We start from the raw sequence: 20,138 nt of genomic DNA, 5'->3' as shown, positions 1-20,138 counted from the left end.
TACAGCCTCCTGCTCTCCTGTCAGCATGGCCCACCATGTATTCTCACATAGACTGCCACTATATAGGTCCTGGTTGCCTGGACAGAATCATTTCTGATGGCAAAAACACTTTCTCTATTTTTCCTCTGCTAGACTGAGAATTAATTCAGCCTGACTTAAGAAAAAGCAAGAGACGTGAAAAACAAAAATATAAATTTAACTTTAAAAGTCATTTAATTAATAGAATATTCCACATTTTATATGTTTATAAATGTATTTTAGCATTAATTACCATTTTTAAATGTGAGTTATATATGAATACATGCTGACTCCTGTGGCGTGGCCAGTCTGTCCCTCTGCATCCCTTTTGCTCTTTTCTCTGCCCTGCTGTGGGGAGCTCCTTCAGCCTCCAGTTTCCAATTAGGTTTGGCCACTAGGAGGCAGCCCCTGTCCCACAGCTCAGCCCCTAACCAGATCCCAGGAATTCTGCTCCCTCCTCTTGCCCTTCAGTTCAGAGAGTGGTGGTGGTGGTGAGGGTTCCCCACTGTTTTTGGTTCCTGGGTGCTGTACCTCCAAATTGCTCTTTGAACAGTGCTTTCATGTCTCTCTCTCCCATCCACCCCTGAGCTGTGGCCTCATGGAATCCCCAGTAGAGTATGGATGTGGAAGAGGTAGGTAGACAGTGGCAGTATAGTGGTTATAAAACTCTGTCGAGATATGAGATGCCCAGGAGCTCCTGTGACACAGCGATGGCCTGAGCCTGGCTGCCATTTAAGCTGGGAAATGAGTGGTGGGGAAACTGGGGAGGTGTTCACTAAGCAGAGGAGCAATAAATGCACAGAGAGCAAGAACATGTGAGACGTGTTCAGAGGGAGAGTTAAGCATGGCCAAAGCATGGGCCAAGGGCAAGCAAGTTAGACATACATCATGAGACATTTGGTGGGAAGCTGAGAAGTTTGAGTTTGCCATTGCAGGAGAATGGGTCACTGTGGAAGTGTTCCAACACTGGGAGTGGCATAACCAGACCTCTGGCAGCTGTGTAAGCAAAGGATTAGAGGGTTTCAAGAGATTCATAGGAAGACACAGTGATCATCTAGGCAAGACAAGATGCAGAGTTGACCTGATGGTAGCAGGAATACAGGAGAAGCAAGAAATATTTCTAGATTTAAGAGCATTTAATCAATTTAATTAATTAAAAGTAGGTCAAGAAGAGATAGGAATCAAGAATTCATTCTTTCCTTTCCTCCTTCATTCCATCAAGTTAATTCAGGCTTGGTGTAGGCTTAGTGCTGACACAAAGGACCTAACAGTGTAGAGCACCTGTGTTCCTGGAGCAGGCAGGCTGAGGGGAAGCAGCTCACGCAGTCCACACCTGTGGCTCCGGCACCTCTGGCACCTCTGGCTCTGTGACTTACCAAGTGGAAGATTTCAGAGATGCAGGTGTGTGTGTCTGGGGTCAAGTTGGTTCTGGGGACACTATGATGATGTGATGAAATTGGTACCCTTTGAGTTTGAAGGACCTGGGGGACATGCAAGTGAAGGTGTCCAGGTGGTCAGGAGTTCTGAGTGAGGAGGAGCCTGGAGACAGATATTTGGGAGGGTCTGAGCCATTGTAGAGAGTGAGATCCTGTACGAAAAGTGTCCAACATGAGAAGCGCCTCAAACTCAGGACAGACCTGGGGATCTATCTACATTTAAGATATTGGTGGAGAAGAAGCCTCCAGCAAAAAGCAACTGCTAAGAAGTAATGGCCAAAGATAGGAAAACCATGAGATCCAGGGACATGGAACCCACAGGAGGAAAGAATTTCAAGGATACAGTGATGTTAGTGGCAAGTCAGAGTTCACTATGATATAGATTAAACCAGCATTCACTTTGTTAGTCCCACACCTTGTCTGGCTGGTATCCAAACAGCCAAGATCCTGGATGAGGCATGAGACCTGAGAGCCTGACTGTGCAGGTACCTGGCCTTCAGATACCTCCTGTTAGAGCTGAGCAAGAAAACACAGGCTGTGCTACCTGCTGCCTCAGTTTGCCCAAGTGGGCCAGAAATGCTCTCACTGACCTGGCCGAGGGACTTGCTTCCCACCACAGACCAGAGTGGCCCCCTCCTTCACACCACGCTGGCAATACTCTATCAGCTTCTGCAGGTGGGCTTGGTGATTCTGTGGCCCATGGTTGGTGTCCCGGTCTAGAGGGTTGCCAATCTTCATCTTCCTCACCTCTTCTACCTGCAGAAAGTCCTCCTAGTCAGGTCTCACTCAGGTGCTGCAGTTTCTGGCTGTGCTCATTATCTGACCTCCCTTCCATGCTTTCATTTTCAGTGACCAACCACCGGCCCCTGAAGAAAGTCCATACACTGGTTTCTGGCACTCAGGGCATTACATATTTTTGTTCCCAACATGCCTTTTAGGCTGAAACTCAAATGTATGCTCTTTGCAAGGAGACCCGAGCCTAGTGTCAGATGGGCAGGGAAACAATTGTGCAGAATATGAGTGAATGAGAGTTGTGTCTATGAGTGAGGGAGGCCAGGGCAGGGAGTAGCACAGTCGCTACACTGGTCCTGCATCCAGCTTCATGGACTAAGAAGCTGAAGGAAGGCTTATCCTGGGACTCTAGTATATGGGATGGGGATGGGGTAAGAAAAAACCAGTCCTGCTTCAATGCCTCGGTGACAAGGTTGGACAGGCATTGAGTGGAATGGGGAGGCCTGGGCCTTGAGTCCACCCACCCTTGCCTCCACTCAACTCCAGGAGTATACCTGAGAGGTGTCATTTGTGCTCCAAAGCTCCTGTCCCTGAGTCAGGCCAAGGCTGGATGTTACCTGAGACCATGTCCTCAGTCCCCATTCTCTCCTGGAGCCTGGCATCTTTCAGGCTTTATGTGAGAGGTTGCCTTTGGTAGGCAACATGAATTCCTGGCTCAGGCTCCACTGCTACATGCCTGACCTAAGGTAAACCCTTTTTGGTTATGTCAATTTTAGCTACTGGGTTTTTATTTCTAGCTAAAATAATAAAATCCAGTGAAGACTTGATATAGCTCCCTCTGAATGTTCCCTGCTCCAGGTGAATGGTGCCCAACTCCACCTGGCCCAAGCCCCCTGAAGCCTAGGTGACTGTCTCAGTGCACCAGCACCTCTGACACCCCTGGCAGAACTTACCACCTTCTGCACAAATTGGTCATGTATTGAGTCCTCTACGAAGAGCCGGCCAGCAGCAATGCAGTTCTCGCCTTTGTTGAAGAAGACGGAGCTCATTCCCTTTGGCAAATGGATAGGAATGTTGGATTACAGCTGCTCCCAGGGGTATCAGCTCCTCACTCCCACTGGGTCCCGGTACCCCCTTCATATAGGAGAGGGGAGGAATGCACATCTCCTAAACTTCTAAGGTGGCCAGGCCCATTCAGTGCTGGGCACATGCACTGTCCTTATTCCTTAGCCACCTTGAGAGGAGAGGCAAAGGGTGACCTGCCCCTGGGGGACAAGGCCTGTGTCCATGTTGCAGAGAATGGAGGAGAAAAGGAAGTGAAGTGGACTGAGCCTGGAGACCCCACATGTGGGATGGGCTTCCTGGGCCTACATCCTTGAAGTTGAGCCTGGTGAGCCTGTTAGCATGAAATAGGCATCAGAAGGTGGGCAAAAGTAGGCAGTCATCCTATCTTAGAAGGGATGGGTTACCAGCCCAGGCCTGAGGGAACTCTTGGCAGGAGTCCAGAATAAATGTGCACACAGGTCCAAAAAAGCCTGCTTTGTGGACCTGGGGAATTAGGGGAGGAGGGAGAGGCTAGCTGCTTGGCTCTGCTGAAAGCTGGGACTGCACTGCCCTGTGGCAAGACACAGACTTCTGGCCCAGCAGTGTCAGCCTCAACACTAGGGCCAAGATCCTTGGGCCGACAGGCTGGCCTCCCTTGGTTTCCCCATCTAGAGAGGCTATACTCTCTTTCATGTCCATGCCGGGTGTCACATCATCCTCCAAGGCACAGTGGGACTTAGATGGGTTGGGGGCATATCTGGGCACCTGGCTGAACAGGGCCTTACTGTTCAGCCAGGAGCTGAGGCATAACAATGACAATGCGATAATACTAATGTAAGAACTAATACATGTCACCTGCCACATGAGGTCACTGTTCTAAGTCTTTTAGACATAATAGCTTGTTTAACCCTTATAACAACCATTCTCCCATCGTACAAGTGAGACCATGGAGGCCCATAAATGTTAAGTAATTTGCCAAAGACTTCTCAGCAAACCTGTGACAGAGCTGGGTAAGTATGGACACACTCAAAGTTTGGGGGTGAGGATTGCTGTCAGCAGGGTTGTGCCCAGTGTCCAGGGTTCTACTTTGCTTTCCTAGGATAGGAAAAGTTGCCATGCTGATTTCAGCACATGTTTCCCAAAACATGAAGCTGATTCTAGTCATCCTTACGGTTATAAAACATCTTGGGAAATTGGTTTCGGAGGGCACATGTCATTCCTTGTCCCCAAGGCCCCTTCCTGCCAGTCTATGCTTATGGTGACACTACAGTTCAGGTTCAAGTTTGACTGTAGAATCAAAGAAAGCCCCCCATTACTCCCCCAACTCGCCCCCTCACCCTGCAGGGCAGCCCTCACCATCTGCACAGCCTTGCTGAGGTCACAGTCAGCAAAGATGATAAGGGGTGACTTCCCACCTAGCTCCAAGGACACCTTCTTCACATTACTCAGGGCACAGCTGAAAAAAACAGTGTTGGTGGGGTTGGGTCCCCCTGTTAGAGGGAGCCCCATGTGAGACCAGGCCAAGCACTTTCCCCACCTCACATTGGCCAACTACTCCCTCCCATCTGCCCTGGCTCCCTGGCTTTCCACTGTGCTCCCTCCTCCTCCAACACCCAAACCCATGCCCACCTCAGAGCCTGGCTCTCACTGTTCCCCGTTCTGGTCATTCCTTCTTCAGATGTCCCTGAAGCTCATTTCTCACTTCCTTCAGGCCTCTATTTAAGGCTATCTTTTTAGGTTGCCTGCCCTGATAGCCCCATATAAAATTCAAGCTCCTGTGTACTTGGACAAGTACAGTGTATTTGTCTGACCCCATCCACCTGAGCCTAAGCCCCACTGGAGTGGGCAGGCATTTGTCTGGGCATGCAACTTGTATTCGATAAATGTCAAATTAATAAATCAGACACAGAATCATTCCCCAGCTGGGGCAGCTGCAGTACTGGAGTGGCTTCACACCTTAGATTTTTAATGATGGTGCAGAGAGCAGCTGGGGGGGTCCTGTGCCTGTCACACCAGTGGACACGAAATGGACTTACTGATACTCTTCTCAAAGAAATACTCAGTGGACGGGGCCAATGAAACATGAGGCATCACACAGGGAAGGGGACTTCTTACTCAGGACTGACTATAGGAGGAGGACTCCCCTGTTTCAGGCACCAGCTACAAGGGCTTCAAGAGGATCCCGGAAAGACAGCAGCCAGAGCCATGGAATGCTGCTCACCCAAATCCTTCTTCCCTTGAGTTCTTTGGACATTTCCTGAATCCTTCCTCTGCACTTTGCACATACACATTCAGATGTGACTGTCACCTACACGCTACAGAAGAGACTGGGCAGCTACAGAAGAGGTAAATGAGCTACTATAACTACTTGCAGTTACCTCCTGTGCTTTGTCATCTGTCTGTCTGTCTGTCCGTCCATCAGTCCCTCACTCTCTCCAACCTCCTCTTCAATATGGAGGCTTGCTCTGCTACACTCAAAATGAATCAGAGCTAGTCTCACCTGGTGCACTTCCAGGCTGCAACATCAGCCTCTACTGACCCTAGAGACATGATCCACCAGGCACATTGGCCATGGATTCTGATCCAGAAGTGGATGTTACATAAGGCTATTGTGATTGATACAAGCATGGTGCCCATTTGAGAAGGGGAATATGGCCCAGGCTAGCTCACAGAGGGCATGTGCAGGCCTGAGGGGCATGAGCCCCACCTTGTGGGGCATGGAGAGGCCTGTGGGGTGGGGGTGGGGGGTCATAACTGTCCCAGAGAAAGAAAGCATTGCTCTGCGTTAGGAGCTACAAAAGGAGACTTTGTTTTAATACAAGAGAAGCTTCTCCTTGTAGAATTGTCATGATGTAGCTGGACTCCTCACACATGTAACCCTTGGAGAAGAGAGAAATGAGTGGGCATGTGTCCTTAGAAATCCTGAAGTTTAGTCAGCTCAGAAGAACCCTCAGCTGCTTTCTATTTGCACCCATCATTAAAGTGTATATACTCAAAGCCCACCCAAGAAATTCAGCTTTAGTGGGGTGGGGTTTAGGCATCCGGTGATTATCTTGGGGCAGCCAGGGTTAAGAGCTGCTGCCCTGGGATCTAGCCCTATGTACCTCTCCAAGTTTGTCTACTACGCAGACCAGAATTACTGAGCCTGCTAATCACCTCATTGAACTGGTGGGGAAACTGATACCTGGAAGGGTCGGGTTGGCCTGGGTCATATTGTGGATTAGTAACAGAGCTCAAAACACAACCCACTCAGTTTAAGGCCAAAGTCTGAGAAATAAGAGATTAGAGGATGTCCTAGAGATGTCCTAGATCACTGCCATGTATCACAATAGAACAGAAGCCTCAAATACTAACCACATACGTAATGACAATTTTTTTAGTAGCCACATTAAAAAAAAACAAAAAAACTGTCTTGGCTGGTTTAGCTCAGTGGTTAGAGCGTCAGCCCGTAGACCAAAGAGTCGTGGTTCGATTCTGGTCAAGGGCATGTACGTACATACCTTGGTTGTGGTTTGGTCCCTGGCCCTGGTCAGGGGTGTGTGGGAGGCAACCAGTATGATGTTTCTCTCTCTCTCCCCCCACTTCCCACTCTGTCTGAAGATAAATAAAAAATTATCCTCAGGTGAGGATTTAAAAACAAAACTAAAGCAAACTGATGAAATTAATTAATACATTTAATTTAATACAATTAATAAAATATTATTATTTCAACTGTAATTAATACAAAAATTACTAATGAGATGCTTTACTTTGTGTGCTAAGTATTGAAAATCCAATGTCTTTTACACTCCCCAGCACATTTTAATGCAGAGCAGCTCTATTCCAGAGACTTAGCAGCTACATGGCTCCAGCACCTCACCAATCCAAGTGAGCTCCACAGAGCATCCACCACTGGCCATACCAAGCGTTTGTCACACACTTGAAATCAAGCCTGCATTAACCTGGCCTCTGGGAACTGTCGCACACATGAAGTCTTGAGCAGGATCCAGCTCATACACAGCGCTGTCCAGTTCTAGACACTAGGACCAGAGTCACAACTTCTGTGGCATTGGTGGCCTCGTCCACATACCCAACCACCTACCTCTTCATGATGTGCTTTCCCACCTCTGTGGAGCCCGTGAACCCAATTTTTCGCACATCAGGATGGTCTGAGAGTCTCTGGCCAGCCAATGAGCCTGTGGATGGGAGTAGGTGGAGGGAAGGGAGGTAGTCAGGGTGGCCAAGGTGCTACAGTGTACAGGCATGAGCACCTTTACCCCTTACATGTCCACCCTGAGGCCAGACTCTGGGCTGTGCCCTGTGTGCTTAGCGCTGTTGGTTTCTGAGGCTCACTGGGTCATGATCCCCATTAAGGGCATAATTGTATCTCCTCAAAATTAATATTATATAGATGTAGATGTGAACAAAATCAACTCCTTCCCTGTGTCCTGGATTTCATTTCATTGTTAAGTTTCATGCTCTGACCTTTGACCAACCTAGCTGTCCTTAATAAGGATACCAAAGCTTTCTAGATGATTGTGTTCCTTTTTTAAAAATTATTTTTATTAACTTGCTTTTGTTACAGATGATTCTCCTTTCTCCCCCATTGACACCCTCCTCCCCATCGCCCCCCACCCCCACCCCTTCCCCAGCTTTGTTGTCTATGTCCATTGGTTATGAATACATGCATATAAGTTGTGTGGTTTTTCTCTCCCCCCACACACTCTCCCTCTTCCATGGTTTGTCAGTCTGTACCCTACCTCTATGTCTCTGGGTCAGTTTTGTTCATCAGTTTGTTTAGTTCATTATATTCCACTAATAAGTGAGATCATGTGATATTTGTCTTTCTCTGCTTAGCTTGTTTCACTTAGCATAATACTCTCCAGGTGCCTCCATGTCGTCTCAAAGGATAAGAGATCTTTCTTTCTTACAGCTGCATAGTATTCCATTGTGTACATGTACCACAGCCTTTTTATCCACTCATCTACTGATAGACACCTGGGTTGTTTCCAGATCTTAACTATTGTGAATACTGTTGCTATGAACATAGGGGTACATATATTCTTTCTCATTGGTGTTTCAGGCTTCTTAGGGTATATTCCTAGAAGTGGGATCACTAGGTCAAATGGCAGTTCAATTTTTAACTTTTTGAGGTAAGACCATAGTGTTTTCCATAGTGGCTGTACCAGTCTGCATTCCCACCAGCAATGTACTAGAGTCCCCTTTTCTCCACACCCTTGCCAACACTTGTTTGATGATATGTTGATGGCGGCCATTCTGACAGTTGCGAAGTGATACCTCATTGTTGTTTTAATTTGCATCTCTCTGATGATTAGTGATGTTGAGCATTTCGTCATATGTCTCTTGGCCATTTGTATGTCCTTTTTGGAGAGGTGTCTATTTAGTTCCTCTGCCCATTTTTAATTGGGTTCTTTGTCTTCCTTTTGTTGAGTTGTATGAGTACTCTATATATTTTGGAAATTAATTCCTTATCTGATGCATCATTGGCAATTATGATCTCCCATATGGTGGGTTCCCTTTCCATTTTGATGGTTGTTTCTTTTGCTGTGCAGCTTTTGAGTTTGATGTAGTCCCATGTGTTCATTTTCTCCTTTGTTTCTGTTGCCTTAGGTGATGTATCAGTGAAAATTCTGCTGCTGATGTCTGAATTATGTCTGAAATTTTGTTGCCTACATCTTCTTATAGTATTTTTATGGATTTATGAGTTACATTTTAGTCTTTTATTCATTTTGAGTTTATTGTTGTGTATGGTGTAAGTTGGTGTTCCTTAATATAGCAATAGACATTTTTGTTAGTAACAGCCACGAATGGCATGACAACAGAGATAAGTATCAAAGTGGTAATAGTGTCTATTATAAACAATCATGTATCACGAGACCACAAGAGGTATGATCCCTAGTGCTACTGCATTCTTTGTCTCTTTGTCCTGTCAGTCTTTAGTACCCAAGTTATACTATAAAAAAGTACAGTAACAGGGTCTGTTAGTGGAAACTACTCTGTGCAGAGTTGCTCAATTGTCTCTTCCACTCTGACCCAATCTTCCCATAAATAAATTACTGTACAATATATTCTGTTATATTCTATGGAGTGGCATGCTTCATTTTTCAGTCTGAAGATAACTTCTTGCTGTGGTGGCTATTACCTTTGCCCCACTGTCAGAGGCATATGTTAATCCCTGACCCCCAGTACTTCACGTGTGACTGTATCTGGAGACAGGGTTTTCAAAGAGGTAATCAAGGTCAAATAAGGTCATTAACCAATCGAATTAGGGTTATTATCCCTAATTTAATCTGAATGATGTTCTTATAAGAAAAGCAGATTAGACAGACACACGCAGAGGAAAGGTCCTGTGAAGACACAGGGAGAAGATGGTCATCCGAAAGCCAAGAGACAGGCCTCAGAAGGAACCAGCCCTACTCACATTTTGATCTTGGACTTACGGCTTTCAAAACTGTGAGAAGTAAATGTCTGTTTTTAAAATTTTTTTTTTAATTTATTGATTTTGAGAGAGAGAGAGAGAGAGAGAGAGAGAGAGAGAGAGATTTGACGTTCCACTTATTGATGCATTAATTGATTGATTCTTGTATGTGCCCTGACTGGGGGTTGAACCCACAAACTTGGTATATCAGTATGAGGCTCTAACAGACTGAGAAATTCCACCAGGGCTAATGCCTATTGTTTAAGCCCTGCAGTCTGTGGTAATTTGCTATGACAGCCCAAGCAAACTTATACAGTCCACATATGGCTTTCAACCTATCAAGGTAGACACCAAGGGTGCAGGCACCCAGACTTCCAGCTTTAGCAGGGTTTCCAGCAGAGACCCATGGATTGCCTGGCCTGGCTGTGCGGGCAGTGGTGTCCAAGCATCACAGACACCTAAAGGCCTTCCTTGGGGATGCAGCCTGGCCAGGAGGGCCCCAGGCATGGAGAGTAGAGGGCCCAGGTGTGGAGACCCAGGCACTCACTGACCCACATGTTTGGAATGCTTGGAACCTAACTCTCCCCTTGCCGCATGGCCTTTCTACTTCATCCCAAGCCCTGCATACACTCTTCCCCCAAATGTGGTTAATTTCTATTCAACCCTCAGATCTCTTTTTCAATGAGGTTTCAGGGTCACCTCTTCCCATTCCACTGGCTCTGCACTGGGTTGCTCACCTGTCAGGGCACATAATGCAGCAGGCCCTATTCTGACCAAGTGTATCTCCAGCTGCCTGGAGCCTTGGCTCCCCCAGATGCCTGTGTCCCCATTTACAACCTTACCAGATCCGGGGAGGATATTGATCACGCCCTTGGGAATGCCGGCCTTCAAGGTCAGCTCGGCAAACTTCAAGGCTGTGAGTGGGGTCACCTAAGGAGGCAGGGAAGAATACCAGGGCAGGAGGGATTAGAAAGTGGGCCCTCCCATCCTCTCCCAGCAGCCTACATAGCAAGCAGGTAGGGGCAGCTGTGGCAGGAAGACCCCTGAAGGAAGGCATATTCCTGCCTCACCATAGCAGGCACCACCAACTCAGCCAGGAACAGGGTCTGGTAACCTCAGGTATCTTTCTAGCACCTTCTCCCAGCAGGGCCTGGGCCCCTCAGCCAGGCCTGGACCCCTTTCTGCACGTGTCACTGTTTATACTGAGCACTCAGGGAGTGCAGAATCTGAGGACTGCCCAGCAGGGTATCATATTCAGAAGGCTACAGGGCTTACCCATGCCCTGCCTCCTCAGAAAAAGTGGCCTCCTTCTCTGGCTCTGGTTCCACCTTAGTTACCCACCTGCTGGGCTCTGGCAGCACCTCAGCCCTGGAAAGCCTGGTGCTCCAGGGTCCAGCTGTGATTCTACTGTTGGGACTGGGGCTGGGGCTGGTGTCCTGCCCTTGACCAGACAGCTATTGAATCTCTTCTGGAGGAACAGAGAATAAATTGGTGGCCCAGGTAACTTTCCTGTCAAGGTAAGGGTGTGTTCCAGCCACCACCAGGCCTCAGGCTGAGGGGTCAAAGATGTGGGGTGTTGGCCCTGGGAGTAGGGTCTTGGTGTTTCTAAGGGCAATGAGCTAGTTGGGGGGTCTTCGAGGGACAACAGCCCCCCCCATGAGAAGGGGGAGGTTTAGGGTAACCTCAGGGGGGTTTTGTGATGCTTAAATAAGCAAATGTATGTAAATTACTATTAATTTGTTATATATGTTAAAATGCTCAAGGAGTGCCTAACTCCTTGAGTTATCATAATACTATAAATGTCAGCTACCATTATTATTATTATTTTTATTACGTTAATACCCTTGGGGACAAATTGACTCAAATAAGCTGGGGGAGTGGGAAACCTCCTGGGCACATTGTTGAGAGCCACATGCTGGAGCACCTCACATTTAGTTCCTAACTTCCCGATGTCCCAATTCTGTGCCCGTAAGGGGCTGGGGTGGCAAATGCACTAATCCTACTTCTCATCCTAGTTTCCTTCAGGACTTCTGGTCTCCGAAGCCAAATAGGAGAGCACAGCACCAGCTTTACTAATAGACCACTGAAGGCTGTCTCAGAGCACGGGTCCTGAGCAAGGGGTACAAGTGGGGTTTCTACTTTTCTGAATCCAGAGTTCTGGTGTCTGTGGAGAAATCCCTGACTCTGCTCACCAGGCAGCTACAAACACAAGCACGGTTATCCTGATGCAGCCACCCCATGACTGAAAAAACACAAAGTTTGCTTATGGCTGGCACTGGTCCTACTGCATGCTACTGCTGTCCACTGTGTGCGGGACTCACAGCAGGATGGCTCTCATCAGCAGTACCCTTCTTCTTTGAGGAGAAACCAGGACCAGTGTGGGCAAAGGGGCTAATAGGTGATCTGGCTCCTCCTTTACAGGGTGCTTCCCCATAATCTCTACAGCCCACAGGCTTTGCTCATACCTACCTGGGCAGTCTTGATCACCACTGTGTTCCCAGCAGCTAGGCAGGCGGCCGTCTTCCAGGAGAGCATCATCAGGGGGTAGTTCCAAGGGATGACAATGCCACAGACCCTGCCATACAAAAGAAGGCCTTCATCTCTCCACTCAGTCTGAGTGCCCACAGTGGACCTACCAGCTTTCTCCTCTCTCCCAGGTCTGCTATCTACTCCAGAGTCAGGCTTTTGGTGATATAGCACCAGAGGTTCTGCTGCAGGTAGCTCCTGTCTACCTTTCCAGGTCCTGGTGGGGCAGTATATCCAGTTTGGCAGCCTCTCTCCAGGTCATGATGGCATGGGACACTGAACAGTTTCTGATGGGAGCTAAGACACCAGTCTAGTGATGCAGTTTGGTAGGGAGTGGCACCAGGCAACGGGGGAGGTGACAATAAGCAGGCATTCTTAAGGACCTGGCATCTAGCAGGGCCTGTCAGAGGTCTGGGGTGACATGGCAGGTTGGGGGAACATGGGACAGGGTCAGGGTCACAAGAGTAGCCCAGAAGGATGTGGGAAAGGGTTCTTCTGGGTGTGAGGCCAGGGCTCAGTCCCATGAAGATGAGAAACATGGAGTCAGCCTGGGAAGCTTGATAAGGTTTGCCTGCTTTGCATTAAGACACGGCACTCAGTGTTGCACCACCTCTCAGTTGAGGAGAAAGCCTTTGTCTGGGCAGTGTCTTCATGAAGGGGATGCCACCCCACAGTCCTAAGGGACTTGCTGATGACACCTGTGGTCCCAGTAGATATGTGGCCCTGCCTTTCCGTCTCCCTTGTTGGAGCTAGTGCACACAAGAGCCTCACACTGACTTTGCATCTGTTTTCATCATTGCCATCATCATCTTCATGACCACCATCACCATCAGAGAATGCTCCCCAAAATGATTGCTTAGCTGAACCCAGGAAGTGGGAACAGATGGTGAGAGGCCACAGAGTATAAGGCTGGGCAAAGTGGGAGCAAGGTTGGGGCTGAGTAGGTACAGAGACCAGCTCAGGGGTCCCCACACCATCCTGGAAGTGATGGGGCACACTGAGGGGTTAGAAAAGTCACTTTACCACACCATGTACACCTATCAAACCTAAAGGGACAAGATAGAAGACCAGAGTGAGTGTTCCCAAGGAAGTGGTGAGGTCACCAGGGAGAGAGAGAGGACTGGATTGTGGGGTCTCCACAACAGGAAAGATGTCAGAGAAATAAGTTCCACTGTCATGAAATAAATTATGCCCTCCAAAATTTATATGTTGAAGTCCTAATTCCAGAACCTCAGAACGTGACCTCATTTGGGAGTAAGGCCATGGTTGATGTAATTAATTAAGATCAGGTCTTGCTGAAGTAGGGTGGATGCCTAACTCGATATGACTACTGTCCTTATGAAGAGCACACCATGTGAAAAGACAGACACACACACAGGGAGAACTCCATGTGAACATGAAGACAAAGTCAGGCAACACCAAAGATTGCTGGACAATCACCAGAAGGTAGGGGAGAAGCCTGGAGCAGATTCTCCTTTATGGCTTTAGAAAGAACCAACACTGACAGATACCTGGATCTGGAATTTCCTACTTCAAAATGCTAAGACAACAAATATGTGTTGTTTGAGCCTCCCAGGTTGTTATGGTGGCTTGAGAAAATCCCTACACTTGTCAATATAGGGGAAAGTCTGCAGCTCCTGGGACTGGGGTCTACAGAGCAGGCCTTGGAATGGTGTCAAAGCCAATGGGGGTATGGGACACAAGGACAAAATGACTACATCCTTGGCTAAGTTTCCATGAAAACAGTCCTTCATTAGCCTCAGTGTGTCGTCTATTCCTGGTGGCCTGCCTTGGCTCCCCTAGTACTGCGTCCTGCACCTCCCAGCCACGGCCCTGCTATACTCCACTTTCCTGGGCACTGTAATAAGGTGACTCCTGCCTGTCATAGGGTTCTGTCCAATGTGCCTAGGTGATGGGAGATGACACTTTCCTGTCACTAAAGAGAGCCCACTGGCCACAGGGAGATTGGGACAGTGTGCAGCAGAGGGAGGGGTGAGGCAGCTGTGGCCTCACTCGGGCATTGGCCAGGGGGCTTGGTTGGTGTACATTGGTTGGAGCCACCCCGTACTCTGTATGAAGACATTTTTGGAATGTTCAGTGTATCCCCTGGGAGTGCAGCAACATCAGATTGGATGGCATGTGTCATGCAAAGAACAAAATAAGATTTTAGACTACAGAGTAGGCTAACTTAGGGCACTGGTCTTGGAGAGGAGGTCACCACATAAGTGACACCTAAAGGACCAGGGATTGGAGGCTGAAGGTGGGGTCAGTGTGAATACCCAGAGAGCAGCATAGGTATAGAGGACACAGGGTCCATGAAGAAGCCAACATGGCTGAGCACAGTGAAGGGATAGGGTCAAGGGCAACAGGCCCCCATCAACCAGGCAGCCAAAGTCAGGAGTTTGTTTTCATTTTAGGCGCACTGGGAACCACCAGATGATTCTAGGAGAAGCAGGGAGATGGGCTCATAAATCTTTGAATGTTTTCTGAACATCAGAAAGAGATGGTCTTTTCTCTTTCTCAGCATCAGGTAGGCAATTCTCTTCTCCCCATAGTTTAAGCTGCTTGGCCTAGTCTGGGGAACCACTTCCTTGTAGTCCATGCCTCCTCCCCCAGCCTCAGCCCTCCCTGTGTGCTAAAGGAAGGAATTTCCTGTTTCTACAGCCTACATCTGGGCCTCTGAGCCATCTGATAGTGAGATAGGGTCTCTTGCTGCTGGATTTAAATAATTTCCTCAGTCCCAAGTCTTGTCTATACTGACTGGATACTTGTCTTCCTCCTTCTGCTGAGCACCTGTCTCTCTTGCCTCTCTCTATCATTTTCTCTGTTCCTTGGGGGCTGTTTAGGAGTCCCTCATTTTTAAGCCCATCGATTATTATACTATTTTCAGATATTTTTAGAGTGTACATTCTGTTTTCCACCATGACCCTGACTGATATAGGGTTGTTGTGGGGATTACATAAAATTATATTTATAAAGTAGTTAAAATAGGGCCTGGCACAGAACAGATACTGTGGTAGTGGAAGCTGTTTTATTATTATTTTAATTTTTATTTACCTTTATTGATGAAAGTATTATAGATGTCCCCTCTTCCCCCCACCCCAGGCCTTCACTGCACTATTGTATATGTCCATGGGTTATGAAGCTGTATTATTCGGAGACTAGAAATTTTAATTGTTTTGATCATTGTTGTATCTCCAACCCCTGAAATGTCTGGTACATCATAGTTGGCTAATAAATAGATGTTCGATAAATGCATAAACAGAAGATAATATCAGCGCCCCATACATTGTGTTGCATGAAAGGCACCTATTGTGTAGCTACTTTCTGCTCTGTGCTGAGACTTACCCGATTGGCTCCTTCCTGGTCAAGGTCAGGTTTCGGTTAGGTCTGGCCTGGTTAATGGGGATGGTGGAGCCCTAGAAGAAGCATGAGGGAGTGTCAGTGGGAGGCTGCTCCAGTTTCTCATCCTTTCCCTCTGGGCAGCCAGCCTGCCCCAGGGGCCCAGGGAAGAGCAGGGTCTGGTTTTCATCCTGGTGCCCCCACTACTCAGGTAGGTAGGAGACTCAAACCTCCCAGCTTATGTATAATGGGGACATCTGAGTTCAGATACAGGTTGGGTGAGCAGCCCACCTCCCTCATTGCTTAAACTTCTCAGCCCCGTGAGGAGGATAGGAGGCATGGAGCCCAGACCTGACAGAGACACTCTGAACTCCACTGTCATGGGTCTCTCTGGGGAAGGGACAACCCCTCACTGCCTGCCCCAGGCAAACCACTGTTCATGGCCTCGAAGGTGATGCCCTGATACCTGTGACCTGGGATACTGCCAGCTACACCTCCTGCAATGATGTAGTACAGAGCTGTTGACCTTAGAATGGGAAGATGATGCAGGTGGGCCTAGCATAACCACAGGAGCCACCGTAAAAGCAGAGAGTTTTCTCCAATTAGTTGCAGAAGAGTTGGAGAGATGGGGGAATGAAGTTTCAGGGTAGGGACCAGCAAGAGGTCCTCAGGAGTTGAGAGCAGCCCTGGCCGGCAGTCAGCAAGGACCCAGGCCCTCAGTCCTGTCACTGCAGAAACTGAACTTGCCAACACCTGGTCGGGCTAGAAAGCAGGTTTTCCCCTGGAGTTTCCAGTTAAGGCCCAGCCCAGCCACACCTTAACATCGAACTTGTAAGACCCTGACAATAGAAACCAGTAGAACCCACCTGAACTTATCACCTACAGAACTGGGAACTAATAAATGGTGTTGTCCTAGGCACTGAATTGTGCTAGCCCACCTCCCTCACTGCCCATACTCCTCAGCACCGTGGAGAGAAGAGGAGGCACAAAGCCCAGACCTGACAAACACTGGAGGCCCACAGCCATGCTACACAGGTTTTAGAGTAATGTGCTGTCCTTGGAATTTCCTGCCAAGCCTGGTTTGCCTGTGTGAGCTCTCATGTAGTGGGCAAGAGTTAGTCCCCACCTGGATCTTGTCACACCAGCCAGCAAAGTAGCGGAAGGTCTGGATGGACATGCCCACGTGGGTTTTCAGGGCCAGTGTGTAGACAGCACCTGCATCCAGAGCCTCAATGGTGGCCAGCTCTTCTTGATGCTCTTCCATGAGGTCTGCTAATCTGGACAAGGAATGGAGGAGGGAAGAAAGATGGGCACAGGCCTGGCACAGCCTGGCCTCCCTTTTTAATGCTGTTCTTCAAGGAGTAAGGGGCCCTGCCCTGCACACTCAGAAGTACTGGCCTCAGTTTCCTCATCTGTGAGATGGAATAGTAACACTTACTTTGCTAGATGAACATGAGGGTGATGACCTCTGTCCTGTTCTCCATTCCTCTCTCCCTTTTTCCTTCCCAAAATATTGATGAATTGACTACTTTATAATAATCCTCACACATAATCCTGAAGAGGAAGCTGCCTGCCTCCAACAAGGTCACCATCCCAGAATCCCACCCTCTCTGTCTCTGGCTGGCTTCCACCAGAGAAAAGCCGATCTGGCTTGCAGCACCAGCTAAATCAGTGGAGGATGCTCCCAAACTGATGTCTCCAGGGATAGAGAGAGAGGGATGACTGGGAGAGGTACAAGGGAAGGCATGTATGTCTACACAGCCCTCCTGAAGTCTGAGCACTACGACATCCAGTTGTTCTCCCATGATTCTGGTGGGTTTGCTGCTGCGGGCAACCTAGGAGTTAGAATGGAGCATCCTTCCTGATGGTCGGAGGCATCCAGGGGGCAAGGTGGGTGGGGAAAGGTGGAGACCACTGATCTATAGCAGCCTTCAATCTTGTACATGGGGAAGCTCCAGCCCAGAGACAAATATGGGATCAAAGCCTGTTCCCACTCTGCTCTTTCTGCCTACAGCCACTGGCAAGGTCCTAACACTGGCAAGGTCCTAACACTGGCAAGGTCCTCTTTCTTATACCTCCAGGCCTCCCAGTGGCTGCCCATAACACTCAGGATACATCCCCAACCCTGTGATGACCAACCAGCCCCAAGGACCTATCTATTTCCTCCTGGAACTATGGCTCCCACAGCCTTCCTCTTCCCTCCTCCCTCCATCAACCTCATTCAGGTGCTCAGGTAAATCAGGCCACTTGCCTGGGACCTTTGGGAGCTGCACTGCATGCCATGGGCCCAGCCTGCTCTTCCTGTACTCATTTCCCTCCCTCAACCCTCTGCACCTCTTTCAAACCCTCTGGGAAACAGCCTAATCCTACCCACCTAAAAGCAATCCCATCTCCTTATAGTGTTCTGATAGCATCCTTGCCTTTTTTCAAAGCTCTCCCAACTTCCACTGATAGTCTCTTAGATGAGTATTTCAGTACTATTGCCTCTCCCATGAAGGCAGAGACAGCATCTGTCTCCTGCTCCCCACTAAGCATGTGGAGAGCACACAATGCAAGACTGGGGAGTAAACCTGGACTGAATGAGCACAACAAATCAGCAGCAGAGCCACACTGTAACCTCAGAAACAGTGCCCAGGTCACTCTTTCAGAAAAATTAAAGACCAAATATTGAAAACACCATGTTGTAGATTTCAAGGACTAGGGTTCCATCAGCTACAATGGATAGATGAGCCAAAGATAGCCCATGGGTTGTTTATGTCTTCACTGTAGGCTGAGACTTGTTAGCATGAAAGCCAACTGGTGTCAATTTTTACATATACAATTATTTTTAAAATAGCCCAAACCTGCACATTTCAGCCATTTACAGCCCACCTACTTTGCATCCCTGCAGAACCTCACTGACAGCTATTATCATCATTGAGACAGGCTGTGCAATTATAGCCCCTGCCTTAAAGAGCCCTGTGACCCAGAGGTTCCCATTTTGATGCTGTGACAATACATGGATGGGGTAGCTCCTTCTCCAACTCCCTGCCCTTCAAGAATCCCTGCCCCTCTCCTTCTAAGTGGAGGGTCTCCTCCTGTTGGAGATGTTCCCACCAGCAATCCAATAAAGCTTATTTTGAGTTGCTGCCTCTCATAGTCATTACTTTTTCTTTGATCAGCCTCAAACCTCTCTAATCCTTAATAAAGAAACTGTCACCTGAGTGCACTAGTTGGGAGGCTCCGCGAGGGGAGCCATGTGGTGGTATTCTACTGTCAAGTTGGTGAAGCTGCACTTCTGCCTCCGAGGGCCCCAGCCTCTGACCAACAGCAGCCCAGGCCACCACAAGACCCTGGTGGAAATGAACACAGGGTGGCAGTTTCCCACAGATACTTCTACCAGATCTTCATGATCTCACTCTGGCAGCTGGGTATGACTGGCTCCCCAGATTTCCAGGGAGGTTCTATCTTGTCAGGGTGGAGAGTTTGGCTAGTGATTTTCTCTAATGCTCCCTTCTAAATCTGTCTTCCCAACTCCTCCCACAATTGCATCATGTCTTATTCTTCTAACATATTCCATATTCCATAATATCCATGGTAGTTCTACTTCCCTCACTGAACCAGGGGTGCTTTACAGCCATTTCTGTGGGAAATCTCAGGGCAGCAATGGGCACACACTGGGCATGCCTCCTCCCCGAGGACTAAGGCTGCACAGGCAGCGAGAAGGTCACTAGTTTTTGGGCCTTGAGATGTCTATCCACACAGTTGGAGTCTCCACTTACTGTTGTGCATGACACCACCTCCTCACTATCTTTGTCATTAGTGGAGTTGTTACATGTGCCACCAGAAGGTAGGAGAGCATCTCAAGGGAAAGCCACTTTCTTCTGGGGTAGCACCATCTTTCACAGGGTCCCTGTTCAAGGGCTAGCAGCTCTCCAGCACCAGCCTAGGCATGTATATTTCATAGCTCTGACTGATCTTCAGAAGCTCTAGGTCACTAGCCAATGGTTTCCTAAAATTTATGGGTGCTCCAAAAAGTCTTGAGGCTAAAGTTAAGGTAGTCTGGGCATGCCCAGGCTTCATAGCCCTCACCTGTCCCAACCCTACCATCACTATTCCATTTTGCAAACCATACAGGCCCCTCTCTCTGCTTCCCTGCTGCAGGGGCTGCTATGGCATGTCTGACCTCTGGAAAACAAACAAAAGGCATTCCGATTGCATGGCCAAGGTGGGGCCTCTCCCACCAGATGAAAAGCACACTCGGACTACATCATCACCAGGCTCCATGCCTGAGAGCTTCCCCAGAACCCAGAGCATCAAAGCCAGGTTCCTGAAACTGGTTCACCAGGTTTTTGGATACTGCTCATTTGTCCAGCATCCTCCCTTGTGCTGGAAACATCACCCCACTTCCTGATGGGGGTGGGGGTGTCTGCTCCACCCCCACTGGGGCCACCTGGTTCTAGGGGAGCAGCTCCTCTCTTACAGAACTCACATCCACCCTGTGGTCACAAACTAGAGCAATCTCAAGTCCTTCCCTAAGACTTCTGATTGGAGTTAAGGAGAAAGGGTCATTTACACTCTGACTTAAAAAAAAAAAGTAAAAAGTGCGGACGAGCCCCATTCCTGTCCTGTTGGCTTCTGTG

The 20,138-nt window shown here is 48.4% G+C and overlaps 1 protein-coding gene across 2 annotated transcripts in view; it reads right to left on the bottom strand.

Moving 5' to 3' along the window:
- ALDH1L1 (aldehyde dehydrogenase 1 family member L1) overlaps positions 1-20,138 on the bottom strand; it is a 72,416-nt gene that overhangs the window by 3,876 nt on the left and 48,402 nt on the right. For both annotated transcript variants that reach the window (XM_036245024.1, XM_036245026.1), the window contains 8 exons: positions 16,643-16,793; positions 15,523-15,593; positions 12,118-12,223; positions 10,491-10,578; positions 7,312-7,405; positions 4,587-4,686; positions 3,140-3,238; positions 2,045-2,210 (listed from right to left, as the gene is read on the bottom strand). In XM_036245024.1, the coding sequence (XP_036100917.1) occupies positions 2,045-2,210; positions 3,140-3,238; positions 4,587-4,686; positions 7,312-7,405; positions 10,491-10,578; positions 12,118-12,223; positions 15,523-15,593; positions 16,643-16,793 (875 nt within the window). The remainder of the gene's footprint in view (positions 1-2,044; positions 2,211-3,139; positions 3,239-4,586; positions 4,687-7,311; positions 7,406-10,490; positions 10,579-12,117; positions 12,224-15,522; positions 15,594-16,642; positions 16,794-20,138) is intronic.

This window comes from Molossus molossus, unplaced genomic scaffold (genome assembly GCF_014108415.1).
Source record: "Molossus molossus isolate mMolMol1 unplaced genomic scaffold, mMolMol1.p scaffold_m16_p_6, whole genome shotgun sequence".
Classification (NCBI taxonomy): Eukaryota; Metazoa; Chordata; class Mammalia; order Chiroptera; family Molossidae; genus Molossus; species Molossus molossus.
The sequence above is the reverse complement of the archived record's forward strand: the minus strand, read 5'-3'. Positions and strand labels throughout refer to the sequence as shown.